The sequence below is a fragment of the Manis pentadactyla genome, chromosome 9 (genome assembly GCF_030020395.1).
Source record: "Manis pentadactyla isolate mManPen7 chromosome 9, mManPen7.hap1, whole genome shotgun sequence".
Lineage (NCBI taxonomy): Eukaryota > Metazoa > Chordata > Mammalia > Pholidota > Manidae > Manis > Manis pentadactyla.
Genome location: NC_080027.1, coordinates 125,452,537 through 125,469,780, shown reverse-complemented (window position 1 = coordinate 125,469,780; position 17,244 = coordinate 125,452,537). Strand labels below are relative to the sequence as shown.

General features: G+C 58.4%; 1 protein-coding gene across 4 annotated transcripts in view; it reads left to right on the top strand.

The window, feature by feature from the left end:
- NAV1 (neuron navigator 1) overlaps positions 1–17,244 on the top strand; it is a 232,594-nt gene that overhangs the window by 82,959 nt on the left and 132,391 nt on the right. For all 4 annotated transcript variants that reach the window (XM_036909519.2, XM_036909518.2, XM_036909517.2 and 1 more), the window contains exon 4: positions 5,666–6,463. In XM_036909519.2, coding sequence (XP_036765414.2) covers positions 5,666–6,463 — 798 coding nt within the window. The remainder of the gene's footprint in view (positions 1–5,665; positions 6,464–17,244) is intronic.

Genomic DNA, 17,244 nt, shown 5'->3' with positions numbered 1-17,244 from the left:
CTTTCCCACACACCCACCTCTGGTCTGTTAGCAAATTGTAATGGCTTCAAATATATCCAGAACCTGACCACTTCTCACCACTACCAACCCTCCCCACCCCGCCAGTTCCGAGCCTCCATTCTCTTACCTAAACTGTTACAACCGCTTCTGCCACTAGCCCAGCTCAGCAACCGAAGTGACGCTTTCAAGGGGGAAGCCAGGTCCTGTCACTCCTCTGCTCCAGACCTGCCAGTGGCTCCCATCTCTCAAGGTAAAAGGCCAAGTCCTTGTCATGACCTGAAAGGCCTTCTACCCACGGGCCTCCCAGTACATCCCTGACCTCATCGCCTGCCACTGGCCCCTCCCTCCCTTTCTAACTACGTGATCTCCTTGCTGTTCTTCAGGCCGGCCAGGCATGCTCTCGCCCTGGGCCTTTGCTCGGGCTCCCCTCTGCCCGGAAATCTCTTCCCCCAGACATCCATACAGATTGCTTCCTCTCATCCTTTAGCTCTTTACTCAGATGCCACCTTTTGGGAGAGGCCTCTTTGACCACCACATCAAAAATTCAACTTCTGCCTCTGGATATTTTGTATTCTTGCTTTGTCTTTTCTCCTAAGCACTTCTGAGTAGCTGACCTTTCCCTTTAGTATGGAAGTTCCATGAAGATGGGCATCTGTGTCTCTCTGGTTCTCCCCAGTCCTCTGGCCCCCTCTCCGAGCTGGCATCGGAAAGGCACTGCACTAGAAGTGAGCAGTGGGGAGCCAGTTTGCTGGGCACAGACAAGACCCTGTGCTCAGGCATCAGCCATTTCAGCAGCCTGCAGCCTGGCCTGGCACACACTCTCAAGCCCGTGCTCAAGAGGTCCTGGCTGATAGGTGGGATGACATGGGGGGATGACGTGGCAAAGAGAGGGGCGGACGGAAGTGGACAGCGATGGCTAGAGGGCTTTCCACAAAGGCAAAGGTGTTGTGATCTCCTGGGGAGGTGATGAAAAACACCTTGTCACAGGGGTCCGAACAAAGGGGAAAACTTACAGGTGTTTGTAACTCGGGCTGGTGACAAGGCCACCCCTGGCCCAGGGCCGGTGGGCTGGGCTTGGAGAGCCATGTGGCCAGGCGCCTAGCCGTTGCTCTCCAGCTCCTGACTGGGGGCACAGACACTGAAAGCGTCCGCCCTTCCCTGCTCTGACCTTAGCCCTCGAGGAAGCCAAGCGTGGACTCACCTGCCCACTAACCCCCTGCTCAGATACCCTCTTCCCCTAAGGTCACCTTTCAAGGTCAGCAGGTTGTGGGCTGCCTAGCCCTCCTTTCCACCACCTCCTCTCTTCCTCTCTCCCCCCACAGCAATACCAACACACCCCACTGGGTGGAGCCCCCAGGCGCCCCAGACAACCTGGGTGACATCTGTTTGCAGTCACAGCGGTGTGAGAATGTACAGTCACACAGCATGCCTTGCCTTGGCTGTGTGCCTCTGTATTCGTTCCTCAAATTGCATTAAGTTGTCAGTCAACAGATGTGGCCAAACCACTCTCCCCACCCCCATCACTGAAACTGCCAGTGCCTTTGAAGAGAGAGGAGTGGGGTGATGAGCTGGTTTGGGGAGATGGGGCTTGGGGGCTTTCCTGGTTGCAAATCCTCCCCTTTATACACTGGGCAGGATCCAGGAACCTCCCCAAGGTCAGGACGTCTCCAGCACCCACTCCTGCCCAGCCAGGCCTCTGCCACACCCAGAGCTCCTGTGCGCTCCCCTCCAGCAGCTTGCTCCCAGCCTGCCCTGCAGGGTGGGGGTGGGGGGAGGAAACGCCCACCTGCGGGGGCTCAGGGCTGGGTGTGGGGATGGTGTGACCGGGCAGGGCCCTGTCTTTTTAGGAATCGCTCTAGAAAACATTCTGCTGTATTGGCTTTACTGACTGATGTTGGAATGGCTGTTGCCACGGCAGCAGAGGCCTCCACTGCAGCAGAGGATGGTGGGAGACTCAAGGGATGGGAAAGGAATCAAGAAAGAGCCAGAGAGAGGGAGAGGTCGCATTAGGGAGCATCTGAAAGTTCCAGAATGCCGAGAGGACTATTTAAAGGGACCACCACATGGCTATGGCAGGACCCTCTGGAGAGTGACAGTGTGGGAAGATGAGCAGTACCAGGTGGCCAGAGAGAGGACTGGCATTCAAGGGATCAGCGCTGAATTAACTCAGGAGACGACTATGGAAGTTTTCCATCTCATGAGCTGACAGGCCTTTTCATGCAGGAGAGAGGATAGCGGTTTGGATGAGATGGGGTGGCTGCCTGTGCCTCTCCTCTGGGCAACCCTCTCTTCCTGAAGGAGGCAGAATTTCAGCAGCTGTTTATCAAAGGAAAGAAAAGGGCTTGGGATTTGGGGCATATGCTATCCCTTGAGAGGAGGCACAGAGGAACAAAGAGGGGGGAAGGGATGAGGCCAAAGAGCAGGAACAAATGAGGGAGTGAGACAACGAGGGAGAAATAAGGTCAAGCCCTGGGGGGAGCGGCGGGCATCCGTGACCAGGAAGTGCAGGTGGACAGAGCAACAAGTGGAACGGCATTTCCCAGCACTTTGATGGGAGCGAACCTGCAAACACGGATCCTACAAAGCAGAGACGAGAGGCCAAATTAACCAAGGGGGGAGAGGGTCCGGTGTGCTTACAGCAGTACACACTGGGTGGAATGAACCCCAGTGGAAATAATGATTTTCAGCGCAACTGGTTAATTTCTCCTTGTCTGCTAAGGAGGAGGTGACCCTATATGCAGGAAAACACATGAACTAAAACTACCATAACCTGGTAAATCAGAGAGTAAGTGTCTCACATCCTCAAACTGCTATTTTCAGAAAGGTGAGGTTCTCGTTACTGCCTTAGGTGTGTCTTGTGCCAGTTAGAGAATGACGTCTTAGTAAGGGTGAGGACTTTAGAAGTGATTGTGGGGCCCGTGGGATGCGAGAAGGGTGTGGTTACCCAGAGATTTGGCATCACTGTTGGGGCTCCCCCCCTGCCTTGACCTGGGATCTTAGATTTGGGCATAAGCATGAGTACCTCATGTGTGCCCGGAGGAAAAAGTCCCATGACTGGCCTTATCCTCGGGCCTGCTCTGTGCCAGGGCCAAGTTCTAGCGTGAGGCCACCTAAGTTCCTTTAGCCAGATCCGTATTGCTTGTCCTTCCTTATGTGAGATCACAAGCCTTCATTCCACTCCTGCATTTCCCGCATGCTGGACGCAGGTTCCAAGGCCGGTCTGCATTGTGCCCCCTGCCCAGGATCTTCTGGTAAACTTTTGTGCCCAAGTCCTTTCCTCCTCCCCTTTGGAGGCAGTGCCAGTGCTGCGCAGGCATGACCCTGAACCTTTCTACTCTCCTGGCCTAAGCCCTTCTGTACTTATATGGCACAGATTCCTGGAAACCTTCAAGATTTCCTCCAGTCTGCCTGGCCGCACAATCTCTTACTCCTGCACTCATGTGTATTCAGCATCTACTAAGTGCCAGACTCTGGGGTTACAGCAGTGAATGAGACAGCTAGGGGCCCTGCTCTCTGGGGTTCAGAGTCTCCCTCTTGTCTTTCGTGGAATTGGTGCACACATACCTATGTGCGTCTGTGATGAATGTGTTGATGTATGTGACACTGCATTTTCACAGGGACAGGATTATTTACCCCAGAACTTACCTGTTACGTATTCCTGCCACACACTGAGTTTCTGGAGGGCAGAATCTCCATCTTTCTATGTATCTCTAAGGTCTGACCAAGGGTGCATGCTTCTTACCCAACACCCCTCTGCTGGAGAACTCTGTTCTCAGTGCTGCGGGAAGCATATCCTCTCTGCTATGATCCTGGTCCTTGCAGATTTTATGGTATCTCAATCCAGCCCTGGAATTATGGAAGGCAGAGTCTTGGGGGCGCTACCAGGACCCAAGAGTTGTGCAGGGCACAGACCCAGTGTAGAGCACTCAGGCCTCAAAATCCATCTTCCAACACACCTATGCACAGTGATGAGAGACCCAGTTCTGCACGCAAAGAGCCCTGGGGCTGGTGGGGGAGACAGACACCAGCACCCATACCTCAAGCCAGGGTATGGGAGAGTGGGTGAGCGTGAGTCAGGCACAGGGTTCTTCAGATTCTGGGGGCAGGGAGTAGGGAGCTATCAAGATGGAGGTTGGGGATGGGTTGGGGAGGTAGGCTGATGGCTGGCACATCCTGGCCAAGAGTTCCTAGAGCTTCACAGTCCCCAGTGTGTGGCCCCACGTAGGGCCTGGCCCCTCCTGGAGCAAGCTTGCTTTCAGAGACTTCCGCTCCAATTTCTCCTGTCCCTCACTTTCTTGCCTGAGAACCATTTGCTCAGGCAACTTGGCCCTGACTTGGGAGGCCTTGGGAGGCTAAGCCGTGTGGACCGGCTAGGGAGGGACAGCCCTGGGCAAATCGTCGGCCTGCTCCCTGGGCCTCTTGCCCCCGCCCACTTTCACCCTCTTCCCTGGGCCAAGGTAGGAAGGGAGAGAGAAGGGCTAGGAGAATGTTATCTGCTATTTGAAGCCTCACTTTAGCTCTGGCAGGCAAGGGACCAATTCTCAGCTTCCTGATTTCCTAGGGTTGACAGAATCCTTTACCTATGGAGCTGGTATTATAACCACTGTAAGAGATGACACAGGGCCAAAGGGGGCAATGACTTTGACAAGGTCATGCAGTCAATGAGAATGGGAACCCAATCTCTTCATGCCAAGGGTTAGTCCTCTCCTACCAAGCCCTTAGCTTCCTCCCCAGCCAATGCTGGGCCATCTCTCCAAGCCACCACTGTCCCCTCCCCTCCCCCTACCTCGGGAGGGCAGCCTTGTGCCTCAGAGACTGAAGGAAGGGGGACCCGGCAGTTTCCCTCCAGGAAATGGTTTGGGGCCAGGTCGGGGGTGGGGTGGGGTGGGGTGGGGGTGAACAGCGACCTCCCTCTCCCAACATCTCTCCCCAGGCCCCAGCCCCCCACTCTCCCTCCCGCATCCTGAGCCACCCGGTCTCGGTCCCTTTTACCTGCACCCCTGCATCTCAATAGATCCATTCCACAGCACCCCCCACTCCAGGCACGTCAGGGGGCCACCGGTACCCTCCGAGGAACTGCCCCGCGTGTGCGTGGAAACTAAGAAAAATTGGTCGGATCGTTTATAACCCCCCTACCCCCTACTCATCCGCCCCTGGATCTCTGCTGCGAATACCACCCCCTCCGGAGCCAGAAATAGACACGTAGTCTCAGCCACCTCCTCCCCGCCTCCTGCTCGCTGCCCCGCCCGCCCCTCCCCTCCTGCCCCCGCGCGGAGCTGCAGCCCGCAGCCTGCGCTCGAGCGGGCGGGCGCAGGGTCGCGAGGGCGCTGCCCGGCAGAGCGCCGCCCGTGGGACTGACAGGCGGGCCGGCGGGGACCCGGGACCGGGGCGCGGAAGCGCCTTCGAGCGCCCGCGGAGCCGCGGCGCTTCCATTCTGCCTTTTATTGATTTTTAAATTTTAATTTGTCTTCCCCCGCCCCGCCCCTTTCCCTCCGACCCCGCCCCACCGCTGCGCGGATTCCCTGCTCCTTCCCTTTCCCCGCTTCCCTCGTGCGTTTCTCGCCCTCGCTCCCTTCCCCTTCCTCCCCCCGTCTTCCCCGGTTTCTTCCGTCTTCCCCCCCTCACCGCCTCCGCCTCCCCGCGCTCCCCCCACCCCGCCCCCTAGTGCCTGCAGACGCGCGGATCGTCCATGCGCTCCTCGCGGGCAGAATGCTGGGCAGCAGCGTCAAGAGCGCGCAGCCCGAGGTGGAGCTGAGCGGCGGCGGCGACGAGGGCGCGGACGAGCCCCGGGGCGCGGGTAGGAAGGCGGCCGCGGCGGACGGCAAAGGCATGCTGCCCAAGCGCGCCAAGGCGCCCGGCGGCGGCGGCGGCGTGGCCAAGGCCAGCGCGGCCGAGCTGAGGGTCTTCAAGTCCGGCAGCGTGGACGGCCGAGCCCCCGGCGGACCGCCGGCCTCCAACCTGCGCAAGCAGAAGTCGCTCACCAACCTCTCCTTCCTCACGGACTCCGAGAAAAAGCTGCAGCTCTATGAGCCCGAGTGGAGCGACGATATGGCCAAGGCGCCCAGGGGCTTGGCTAAGGCGGGGTCCAAAGGCCGCGAGGCCCCGCTCATGTCCAGGACGCTGTCCAAATCGGAGCACTCGCTCTTCCAGGCCAAGGGCGTCCCGGCAGGCGGTGCCAAGACCCCTCTGGCCCCGCTTGCGCCCAGCTTGGGAAAGCCGAGCCGGATCCCGCGCGGCCCCTACGCCGAGGTCAAGCCGCTGAGCAAGGCTCCTGAGGCTGCCGTGAGCGACGACGGCAAGTCGGACGACGAGCTGCTCTCCAGCAAGGTCAAGGCACAGAAGGGCTCCGGGCCCGGGCCCGCTGCCAAAGGCCAGGAGGAGCGCGCCTTCCTCAAGGTGGACCCCGAGCTCGTGGTGACCGTGCTGGGAGACTTGGAGCAGCTGCTGTTCAGCCAGATGCTGGGTAAGGCCTGCCTCCCTGCCCCACCCCTGGCCGCCTCCTAGCCCAGCTGCATGGAAAGGTGTGCGGAAAGCGCGGCTCCCTCTTGTTCTCCTCCTTCTGGTAGGGTTTTCCAGGTCTCAGTCAGGTTGTGAGGGGCATTGCGCCCAGATGTGCCTGGCTGGACCGCCTCCAGATACGCATGGCTAACGTGCGCCTTCTTTAAGATGTCACCAGGTGGGCGCCCAGACTCTGTTCTGGCCTGCCTGAGGTGAGGCTGCACAATGGGGTGGGGGTCATAGATTCTCAGAAATAGAGCCCATTAGCTTCCTCGGATTTAAAGTCCAGAATCCTAATGTGGCAAAATCTGGGTGGGTGGAGACCTCAGTTGTGTTGCGGTCTGTGCTCCGCAGGAGAGCAGCCAGCCAGCTTTGCTCGGAGAGCTTCCAGGGAGAGCCCGGATCTAGAGGACAGAGGTGGAGAGAGCAGCTGTGAGGGCTGCTTGGCCCCGGAACAGAGCTGAGGCTCCACTTCCTCTGTGGATCCCCAGTGGGGGCACGAGTCGGATTTCCCGGGTGTGGGGGTTCTGGCAAGGAGACGCGTCTGGGGCCAGGGGGCGGGCGAGCAGCCAGCTGCGCGCATCTGGATGCGCGTCCTGTACCTCTGCCGCGGCTCTAGCCCAAACCCCTACCCCCAGATTTTTTAGAACGGAAAGATCTGGGCTTTCGCGCCGAGACTCGGGTTGATTGGGAAGCCTTTGCCCTTTGGCTGATGGAAGCCGTGCGGGCGGGAAGGGAAGAACAAAGCTTGCTCGGGCGGAGGAAGCGCAGAGCTGCTCCATTGTTCTCCGAGTCTGAAGAGTCTAGGCAAAAAACCCGGAGCAGCCCGGAACTGCGCTTGCTTTCCGCGGCGAGCCCCGGCCCTGCGAGGAATAGATCCGGGATGTGCAGGACGCAAGGCCGCCGTGCCTCGGGAGCCTGCACGGGCCGTGCCGGGGCCACGGGAGGACGGCGGCGGGGCCTGGAGCCCGGGAGGGGCGCCGTGGCTCCGCAGACTTGTTGCGGTGGTGGGGATGTGGATCCTGCGGCGCCGAGGGACCCGAGCTTCCCGGGTACCGGGCAGGCTGCCCGCCCCGCTGGGGGCTGGGAAGGGGCGTGTCCGTGTGCGTGTGAAGGGGCGGGGCCGACGCGGGCTGCGGTCCGAGAGACTGGCCGGAGGAGCTGCGGCGGTGGGCTGGCTGCTGGGAGGGGAGCTGGGCTGGCGGCGCTGCAGAATGCGGACCTGAGGGAGACTGGTTCGACTCGCTGCAATCTTCCCAGGCCCCCCGACTCCTGCGTGGCCCAGGATGAGGGACCCCTGACCAGGGGCAAGGATTTGGAGCTTGGGATTTGGAGCCTCGAGGAGGAGGCTGCATAAGGCCTTCGCAGGGCCAATCAGGCAACTCGGGGTGGGCGGTGTAGAGCTGACGCGTCCCTAATTGACAGACAGTGTGTGCCGCCCCATGCCGAATGCTGCCCTCAAGGAGCTTACAGCCCAATAGATTGAGACAGACAAAGGAAGGGAGAAATAAAATAATTTCAGGCACCATGGAGGTTATGGAGGAAATGGCCCGGGCCATGCTTTAGGCGGGACTGAGAGGCCTCTCAATGGAACCGATAATTGAATTGCGACTGAGGCGAGAAAAGGAGACACAGGCAGACAGGGAGGAATATTCCGGAGGGACTAAGAGGGTGGCGATGCAGGGGGAAGGCATCCACCGCCCGTCGGAGACACACACAGTGGCAGAGGGCACAGCTCCCTTTCCAAGGTCAGGGCTTCCTCTGCTTGGGATGAGTTCGCTGATCTGGGCAAGGCATAGCGCTGCCCAAGACTGGCCGCCTGGTTGAAGTCCTCTTAGTTGCTTCTCCAGAGGCAGTAACCACAGAAAGCCGACGCACGGTCCTAGGCTGCCAGGGAGAGCGGGAGGGGGGGTGTGCTGGGCTGTGCGCCCTTGCTCAGCAGTTGTCACTTCTTGCAACACACTGAGGGGGTAGCCTCTCAGCAACTTTGGAGATGGAGAGAACTCCACTTGCATTGGAAATTCCCAATTTCCAGTTGGGGAAATGCCCGGTAAAAAGCACTGAGGGAGGCGTCTGCTTTAGGCCGTGAGTCGCTGGTAGAAGGCAGATTCTGCAGGCAGCTCCTGATTCTTACGTCACAGTCTCTCTAGGAGACCTGATTGAGGGAGGGGAGTCAGCAGGTAAAAAGAAATCTGGCCAGGGCAAGTGTCTGCTGGGCATGGGCCACCAGACCAGCCCTGACAAACCCCCAGCGGGGCAGAGGTGCTTAGCCTGGGGATGCAGCGAGAAGGGTGGAAAGGCTGGTAGGATGCTGGATGGGCTCTGGCTCTGAGGACCCCAGGTGGGGGCACGGGGTGTGGGTAGGAGGGCAGTGCTTGCATCACATGAGGGGGTGGAAGAGATGGGGGAGCTGGTGACCTCCAGGCAGATTTGTCTCCTGCCTGAAGGTGGGGCTGGAGGTGGAGGGTGGACTGACTGGTGGGTTTGGGAGGGGACAGCAGAGCCAGATCAGTCTCCTCAAGCACATGAAGGCATTCTTGGCTGTCAGGACCCGTCTGGAGGACCTCAGAGCAGGGTGGCCTTTGAGAAGAATGTCTTCCTTGATGCTTAGGATGGTGGCTAAAGACACAGAGCATTTGTTCCTCACCCGTGAGGCTCAGCGTCAGGTTACACTCACTTCCAAGCACCATCCCAGTTGCAAGAAGCTGCCAAGACCCAATTTCTGGGGGGAGAGAGGGTGAGGCAGCCCCAAATAAGAGCCCTTCTGGAATGAAAGGGAAGCGCTGAAACCTGATCGTGCTCTTTCCAGAAATCAGCTGGGACCCAGATGGTCTCAGCAGGCTCCCTGCCCCTTCCCTCACTTTGGAAGCTGCCAGATAACCAGGGTCCCACTGGAGAACCCTAGAAACTTGGAACAGTGGGGGTGAGTGTCTGGGGGAAATGGGCCATCCCCAGGAATCAGATGCCTTTGGACCCGGCTGATAGTTCCCATCAGGCAGTTTGGCTCCCAGAGGAAAGGCCTGGGGCAGGGGCAGGGGCAGGGGCAGGGTGGGAGGCTACAGTCCCAAGTTCCCTGTCTGCAAGTCCTATGGTCTGTGACCTCCTGTGGGACTCAGTTTCCCCATTTGTGAATGGAAAGAGACCTTCCCATGGCTCTTCCTAACCTGTAGGGATGGGGGAAGGGGGTGCAGGTTAAAGTCGGCAGACTTGGAAGATGTCCCAGGTGGCTTTAGGAGAGCCTGCATTGATACAGAACGGTTAGCCACAGTACCATCCCAAACCACTCTCCTACTTCATCAACCCTGGGCCTAAGCATCTCAAAGCAAAGTCAGTCTGTTGACTCCCCACATATTCAGTGTCCCCTCTTTAATTCTTCAAGTAAAGGGACAGACTGGGGCAGCTGAGACAGCCCAAGGTCAGGGTGTGAAGGACCCCAGGCCACTGCAGCTCCTGGTTCCACTTCCTCTTGGAAGGTGTCTGGACCCCTGTGAGAGGTTGCCATGACAACAGTTAGGCCCTTAAAGGCACAGGCCAAACAGCAGGAGAAGGAAGTTAGGAAGTGACCATTTCTAAGTCAATTGGTTGATGTGGGTTTTTGTGTTTTGGGGGAGGTGGGTATTGGGAGGGAGGTATTTACATGCAAATGTTTTCTGGGCTGCTTTAAATAAGGGGAGGGAAAAAAATGGCTTCTCAGTTTTTTCCCCCCTTTTTATTCCCTTTTTATTTAATGCACTGGGATGTCGGGGTGGGTAGAGCAGTTATTGTGAGTTCTCCAAAGAACTGATGCCCTGAGTAGACAGGTGATCTGTGTGAGCTCGCCCAGCACCCTTGTGTCAGAGGCTGCACACCCAGAGCCATTCCTGACGCCTTCCCAGGGGCTCTGCTGAGGCCTAGCTGGAGCGTGAGGACAGAGCTCAGGTCTAGCCTTCCCCTGAGCCCAGCAGGAGGAGGGATGCTGCATGATGCTTGTAGGACCATCGGCTGAAGGTGGGGCTGTGGCAGGCACTGGGGGTGGTCTGCAGGGGAGCATAAAGCATTTGGCACAGAACCTCCCAGCTGTGAGGCCCCGTGTCTCCCTCAAGGTCAGCACCGAGGAGAACATTTCTCACCATGTCCAGAACTGCCTCTTCAAGCCTAGGCTCAGGGCTCTGCAGCGGCCCTCCCACCGGCCCCGCTCTCTCCCTCTGTCATCGCCATCGTCAGATGGCTGCAGCCAGAGCCGCTCTCTTCCCGTGGCAGCCACAGTTCTGCTTCGGGGAGTCAGGGATGGATGGATGAGTAGGTCTTTGGGGCAGTTCCTCTGCTCTGGGGAGAAGTATATACAGAGCTGAAGTGCCCAGAACTTCTCCGCTTCGCTGCAGCATAAACCAGCTCAGGGAGATGCCCTTCATCATCCATGTGGCCCAGCCCCAGGCCATGGGCCTCTCCTAGATGGGGATTGGATGGGGAGCAGGACCAGGTCAGCTGGAATCCTGGGGTGTTTTCTGACACTGCTCCCTTGTTCCACAGCCCCCATCTGCTGCTGTGGCTGCAGCCACCCACCCACTATGACTTGTCCTCAGCCCTAGTCGCCAACACCAGATACTTTCTTGTCTGCCACCCTCCAGTCTCCCCTCTGCAGCTGTCTGTCTGCACACACCCACACCTCACAGACTCTGGCCCCAAGGGCCACAGGTGCAGTTGTTCTATGGAGTTCAGGGGAGAGCCGGTCCTGCCTGACCAGGTTGAGCAGAGCCCCCACGGTGCCTGACTGCAGCTCAGCACCCTGGCTGCTGCACCTCTGCGGCTCCCTGCAGTGTCTCTTGCAGCTGAGGAGAGAAAAATCCCTTCCTGCATGCAGAGCACTCCGCCCCCCTCACCCTTCCTTGGGATCTCACAGAACCACAGACTGGAAACTGTCTAGTTGAGCCACCCACCTAGAGCTGAAATTAATCCCTCTATAGCAGCATAGACAGGTGGGTGTTCTGTTTACACACTCCTAGTGACAGAGGGCTCACTACCTTATTTTCCTAGAAAGCATTCATTATTAGAAAGTCTGTTGAGTCAAGATTCTGTCTGCTGAGATTTCCACCCATGGGTCCAGACTTGCTCTCTAGATCCTTACAGACTAAGCTTTGCAGTTCACAGGTGCCTCTCTTTACATTGGAGGGTGCACCTACCCGTACTCCATCTGAGGGTGCACCTATCCATATTCCAAAGCAGCTCTCCTCCCTTTGCCGCCTTTCTGTTTTCTTCCATTTGTCTTTTCTTTTGCAATAAGACCTGACAGGAGAAGGAGCCGACGTGGTCACCCTGACTCCTGGGTCCAGGCCCTGGGACCCGCCCCCACCTCCTCAGAATGTCTGCGTCTCAGCACCTGGCCGAGTCTTCTCCTGGCCCAACCTGGGCTCTCCTCCCCGAGGCCTTCTCTGCTCCTGGAAACCCCATGCTAGCCAGCCCGAGGAGGGGGAAACGCTGCCACATGTTTCTCATTTGTGCTGGCTGACCTCCTCCCACACCCTGTTTGGATTACCCAGATGTGTTTGATGTCCCCAGAGTCTGCAGCCTTCCCTCCCATGCACAGGAAGGGCCTGGGGCCACGCGCAGCTCGCTGGTCCTGCATGGGCAGGCACCATCGATAGAAGCCCTTGGAACGCTGGGTCAGCCCTCGAAGCAGACACCACCTCCCACACCTTCGCCCACGCTGTCGCTGCTGGGGACTGGGCCTCCTGGAGGGAGAAGAAACCAGAGCCTGCTGGGTTCAGTTCTACCCTGTTCAGCACGCAAAGGCCTCTGCTTCCTGCTGACCAGCAGAGATCAGGGTGCAGACTGGGCAGCTGCCCCAGAACTTTCTGTCTTCCAGCAGGAGGCTGAGGGAGGATTAGAACCAAGGTGTGTCCACATGGTGGCTGCCAAGGGTGAAGGTGTGCAGGCCTGGCTCAGCACCTGTGCCTCTGGCAGGAGAGGGGCAGGAGGCTAAGCAGGACAGAAGGAAGGCCTAGTGGGAGTCCCCAGACTCCTCAGACCAGCTCCAGTGTGGCGGTGGGGCTGGGAGCACAGCCCATCTGCAGGTTACAGGTTCACCCCTAAGAGCTCGGCCTCCAGCAGGCTCCAGCCCTCACTGCCAGCGCGGTTGTACATGGCTTGTTCGGCACGCAGTTCATCTCCAGCTCAGCTCCAGCCAAACCTCGGCTTGGCAGGGGCTGGGCCTGGGCTCGAGCCATCATTGAATCTATTTTAGCCATCCCAGTGACACATTTCGGGGCCACTGGAGTGGGCGGCTTCCCCACAGTCTTCTAATTTCTGAGCAGCAGGTCTTGCTTTGGACTCCTCCCAGGGCTGGCACCTGTGAGCTGGGGTTGTGGAAACCGAGAGCAAGGGCAGGCCCAGCAGAGCCAAGGAGTGCTGTAAATGCCCCTGGGGTTGGTCCCCAGGGAACCCCAGGCTTGTCCTGAAGGGTCTCCTGTATGGCATGCAGGCATACACCCCATGAACTCCAGTGACAGTGCCGGTGTGAGCACTGAGGCTATGCAGCAGTCAGCACGTGTCCCGGGGAGCAGGGCATACAAGTGCCGGCTCCCAGCAGATAGGCACATGCCGAAGGTGCATGTGTGTGCGTGAACACGGGCACTGGACAGTTTTGAAAGAGTCTGAAATATGACCCGGGTGGAACAACCTGGAAATACGAGCAGGGCCTGCAGGGCTCGGTCTCCGGGCTCCTCTCCCAGGAAGGGCTGTGAGTGCCCATCACTCTGCGGATTCTCAGGACATGGGCTCCCTTTGCTCTTGGTGACCCACCGCACAGGCCCTTCCCTCTTGGGGAGGCTGGCAGCCCCCAGGGAGACCCTGGCTTTCTGCAGGGCCCTTGAGCTGCCCCACGGCTGGGACTCCATATCCATCCCTAGCTGAGGAGCTGCCTCCTAGTGCTCTGGGACCTGGATCTCCCAAGGGAGAAAAAACAGACCCGAGAATGTAATAGTCTAATAATAATAGTGAATAAATAAGTCACTTAATGCTTGCAATAACCCTATGATCTTGCTACTTACAAACGAGGAAACTGAGGCACTGAACTGTAGGTATTCTGCCCAAAGCTAGTAAAGCGAGCAAGCCGAAGAGCCCGGAATTGAGCTTAACGCCTCTGAAATACTGCCCGCAAATGGTGAGTCCAAGTCCACTGAATTCCAGATGACTTGTCCAGCAGTCGCTGTGGGCAAAGCTCTGAGCTCCTGAGGTGGAGGCCCTGGATCCTGCCAGCCAGCTTCTGACAGGCTGGGAGGAGGTGAGCGTCCACGCTCATTGCAGCACAAGGCAGAGGGAGCGGGTGCCCTGAAAACCTTAGGAAGGGCTCCTGGGGAGAGCAAGGCCACCTCGAGTGGACTTGGTGGGAGGGTGAATGTGCTGGGTGCGGGGGGCGGGCAGGGGGAAGCTCTGGAGAAGTGATGTCATTTTGAAAAAAGGTGGGGATCCTGGCAGCAGAGATGGGAAGGCCTGGAGAGGGAAGGGAGGAGTTGAGTGAGAGGCCCAGTTGTGGGATGCTGTCTGGCTGGAGGAAAGGTGGGACAGGAGGTCAAAGAGGAGGTGAGACCAGAAAGGCAGGTGGGGGGTGGGCATGACGGACCCCACGGGGAGTGAACTGGGGCTGGACTGTAGGCCCGGGGCTGACGTTGGAACAGAGGAGAGCCATCATGGTTTGGCCCCAAAGGATCCCAAAGAACAGTCCCGGGAGAGGTTGACTGATGAGGTCAGCCAGCCCAGGCCTCTGTCCTGCATCTCTTGGCTAGAGTGAAGGTCACCCGAGCAGTGTCCACATGGGAGGGGCCAAGGGAGAGGACGTCTCTGTGCCCAGAGGTCATCCCTCTGGTGAGCAACAGCTTTGATTAGGCCTGAGGCGTAGCGCTCCACCCTGCCCAGGATTGGGCCTGCGCTGCCCCGGCCGGGGTGTGCACTGCCAGGCAGACCCGTAGCCCACAGCGGAGCATGAGCCAGGCCGTGCATGGCGGAACCAGCCCTACCCTGATTAGAGAACAGACAACAGAGGATTTCAATAGTTCATGATTCAGAGATGGGCATGAGTAGGTAGGGGCCCACTTTTCAGCCCCTAGCTTGCTTGTCCCATCCAGCAAACCGTGAAGGACTTGGAAGTTGGGGAGCTATTTAAAGGAATCAGAAATTCTTGGCGTAAGGAAGAAGGCATTCAGTCACCCAGCTTTGCTTGGAGAAGGAGGATCGGATTGGGACTAGCTGGCTGGGAACCCTCGGAGCAGACAGTCCTTCAGGGAGTGAAGGGGGTGGGCTGCCCTGGGCTCCGAGGGCCCACAGGGAGCGGGGGTGACCCCGAGAAGGGCTAGGAGCTGCCGTATCCTAAATGCAGAGCTTCCCCTTCTCTGTCCTTCGGGATGCCACCAGACTGTTCCAGTGCCACGCCCTGGATGTTGCCATGGGATTCAGCTGTTAAATATGAGCTATAGTGTTTTGCCAAGAGGACTTGGTTCTGTGCTGGGTCCTCGGGCCTGGCGCCTCCCCAGGGGTTGCCCTAGGGTGCAGGTACTGTCCCAGTCTCACGATGTTTCCATGGATCCTCCATGGCCTTATTGGTGACATGGAGGGCAGGGGTGGCCGCAGCATTTATGCATGGCCTGCTTGTCACCCAGTGCCTGGCTGCAGGCCCAGGGAGAGGAGGTCGCAGCAGCCACAAGGGGGTCCTCCGTCCACCGCATGGTGGAGCTCAGTCCCTAGGGCCTGCTGCCCTACCCACCCAGGAGGGTTTCCTCGCTGCTCAGCAGGCAACATGGAGAGGCTGCCCCTGCTCCTGGGGCCACGTCAAGGGACTTCCTGGGCTCCCAAGGGTGCCAGGGGCAAGTCTCCCTGCTTGGCCGCATAGCCCAGCCCATAGCTTTGGGGCCACTGAGGCCCAGCTGCAGGGTCTGAGCTCCTTAGAAGGGAGCCCTCAGTGTGAGAGATTCTAATCAGGGCCTTGTACTCTGCAGATAGGCCAGAACATCATCTGGGAGATGAGCCCCAATAATGACTTACAGTCACTGAGCACCCACTGTTCGCCAGCTCTGCTGAGCACTTTGTTTGTATAAACTCACTTCATCCTCACAGTGAAATATTATTCCAAGGTCACATGCGAGCTAGTTCACAAGCCTCGAAGGCTGCAGAACTGAATCCTGGGGGCCCCCTGTCAAGTAAGGTGTTAACTCTGTGGATGCTGAGTTGGTGTCCCAGAGCCCACGTGGCCAGGGTGGCTGGAGAAGCACTTGAGGGCTCAGGGAAGCACTTACTTGCCTACTGGTCTGGGAATGTTTCCTTGTTTAACAGCCAGAATGGCCCTGTGGTACATTCCTGTTGACTGGTAGCCCCACTTGGACACAGGACTTAGCTCTAAGGAACGTTAGAGGAGCACAAGGGAGACCCGAAGTCACACAGCAATTTCCTGGAAAGCCCAGATGAAAATGAGGCTTGATTCCGGCTCCCCTGTTCTGCTGCTAGACTCCACAGCCGGGGCAGCTTTCTGCTCCTCTTGTCCTGTGGACATTCTGGAACCTTTAGGCTGAACCAGTCTTGCAACGGTCCAGGTCTGTATGAATGAGTTGTCTCCTGCCCTAGGCGAACATTCCCCAGGTGCCAGCTATTTGCCAAGCCCCTGCTTCCCGAGGTGCCCACTGTCCAGGAAGCCGGCCCACATATGGGCAGTTAGAGCACATCCCCGTGGCCGGTGCCCCTACAGGCAGTGCCCAGGAGCTGAGGCCAGCCCTTGGGGAGAGTGCCTTCCACACAGATGGTAAGGATCAGGGCTGAGGATGACTAGAACTGCCAGGAAGAGCTGGAGCCCAAGACAACAGCCTGCGCTGAGCTGTTCCTCTGGCCCCTCTGACTGTGGCTCCTGATCTGTCACTCACGGCTGTGGGTCTGGAATTACCCACTTAATGCCTCCGCCTCCGCCTCCTTGGGGGCAGTACAGGAATCAGCCTCCTAGCTCCCCGATCTGGGAGTGGGAGGGTGGGTGAGATGCCACATGGCTGTGCAGGGCTGGTTCTGCAGATTCAGCCCCGTCCGTGACCCCCTCTTCCTCGCACCCTCTCTGTTGGCCAGTAGCCCCATATTTCTAGGTTAGATTTCCCAGAGTGCTGCGTCCGGGTGGGGAGTTAGCTTCATGGAAGATCTTAGGACTCGTAAGAATAATATCTACCATGTATTACGTGTTATGTATCAGGCACTGTCCTAAGCACTTTACACGTATTCATTCCTGTAACCGTCAAGAACAGTCTAGTGAGTTAGGTGCTGTTTTTATCCCCTTTTCACAGATGAGGAAACTGAGAGGTGGAGTAACTTCCTCAGGGTCACACAGCCAGGAAGTGGGGGAGCCTGGCTCCGACCCCCTGGCAGTCTGGCTCTATCACCTGGCCCCGTAAGCACTATGCTCCCAGGCCTCTCACCAGTGGTGGACACTGGCCTTGTGGAGCCCCACAGGCATGGCAAGCCCCCCTGGACAGCTGCTTAGATCCTTTATGCACATAGAGTAGTCCAGTAGTCCCATTCTGAGGCCTTCTATAGGAGGTTGGGGGTACAGGGAGCTGGGAGCTGAGCATGTCCCCTGGACCCACTTGGGTACCTGCTGCCAGGGTGGGGGCAGTTTGTGGGGTCTGCAGCTGATACACTTCCACCACCATCTGTGCTCCCTTCTCCACCCCGCATGCCTGCCCTGGCAGCCCAGAGGGCCAGCACGCCTGCAGGGGCTGGGCGCGTACCAGGATGCTGGGTCTG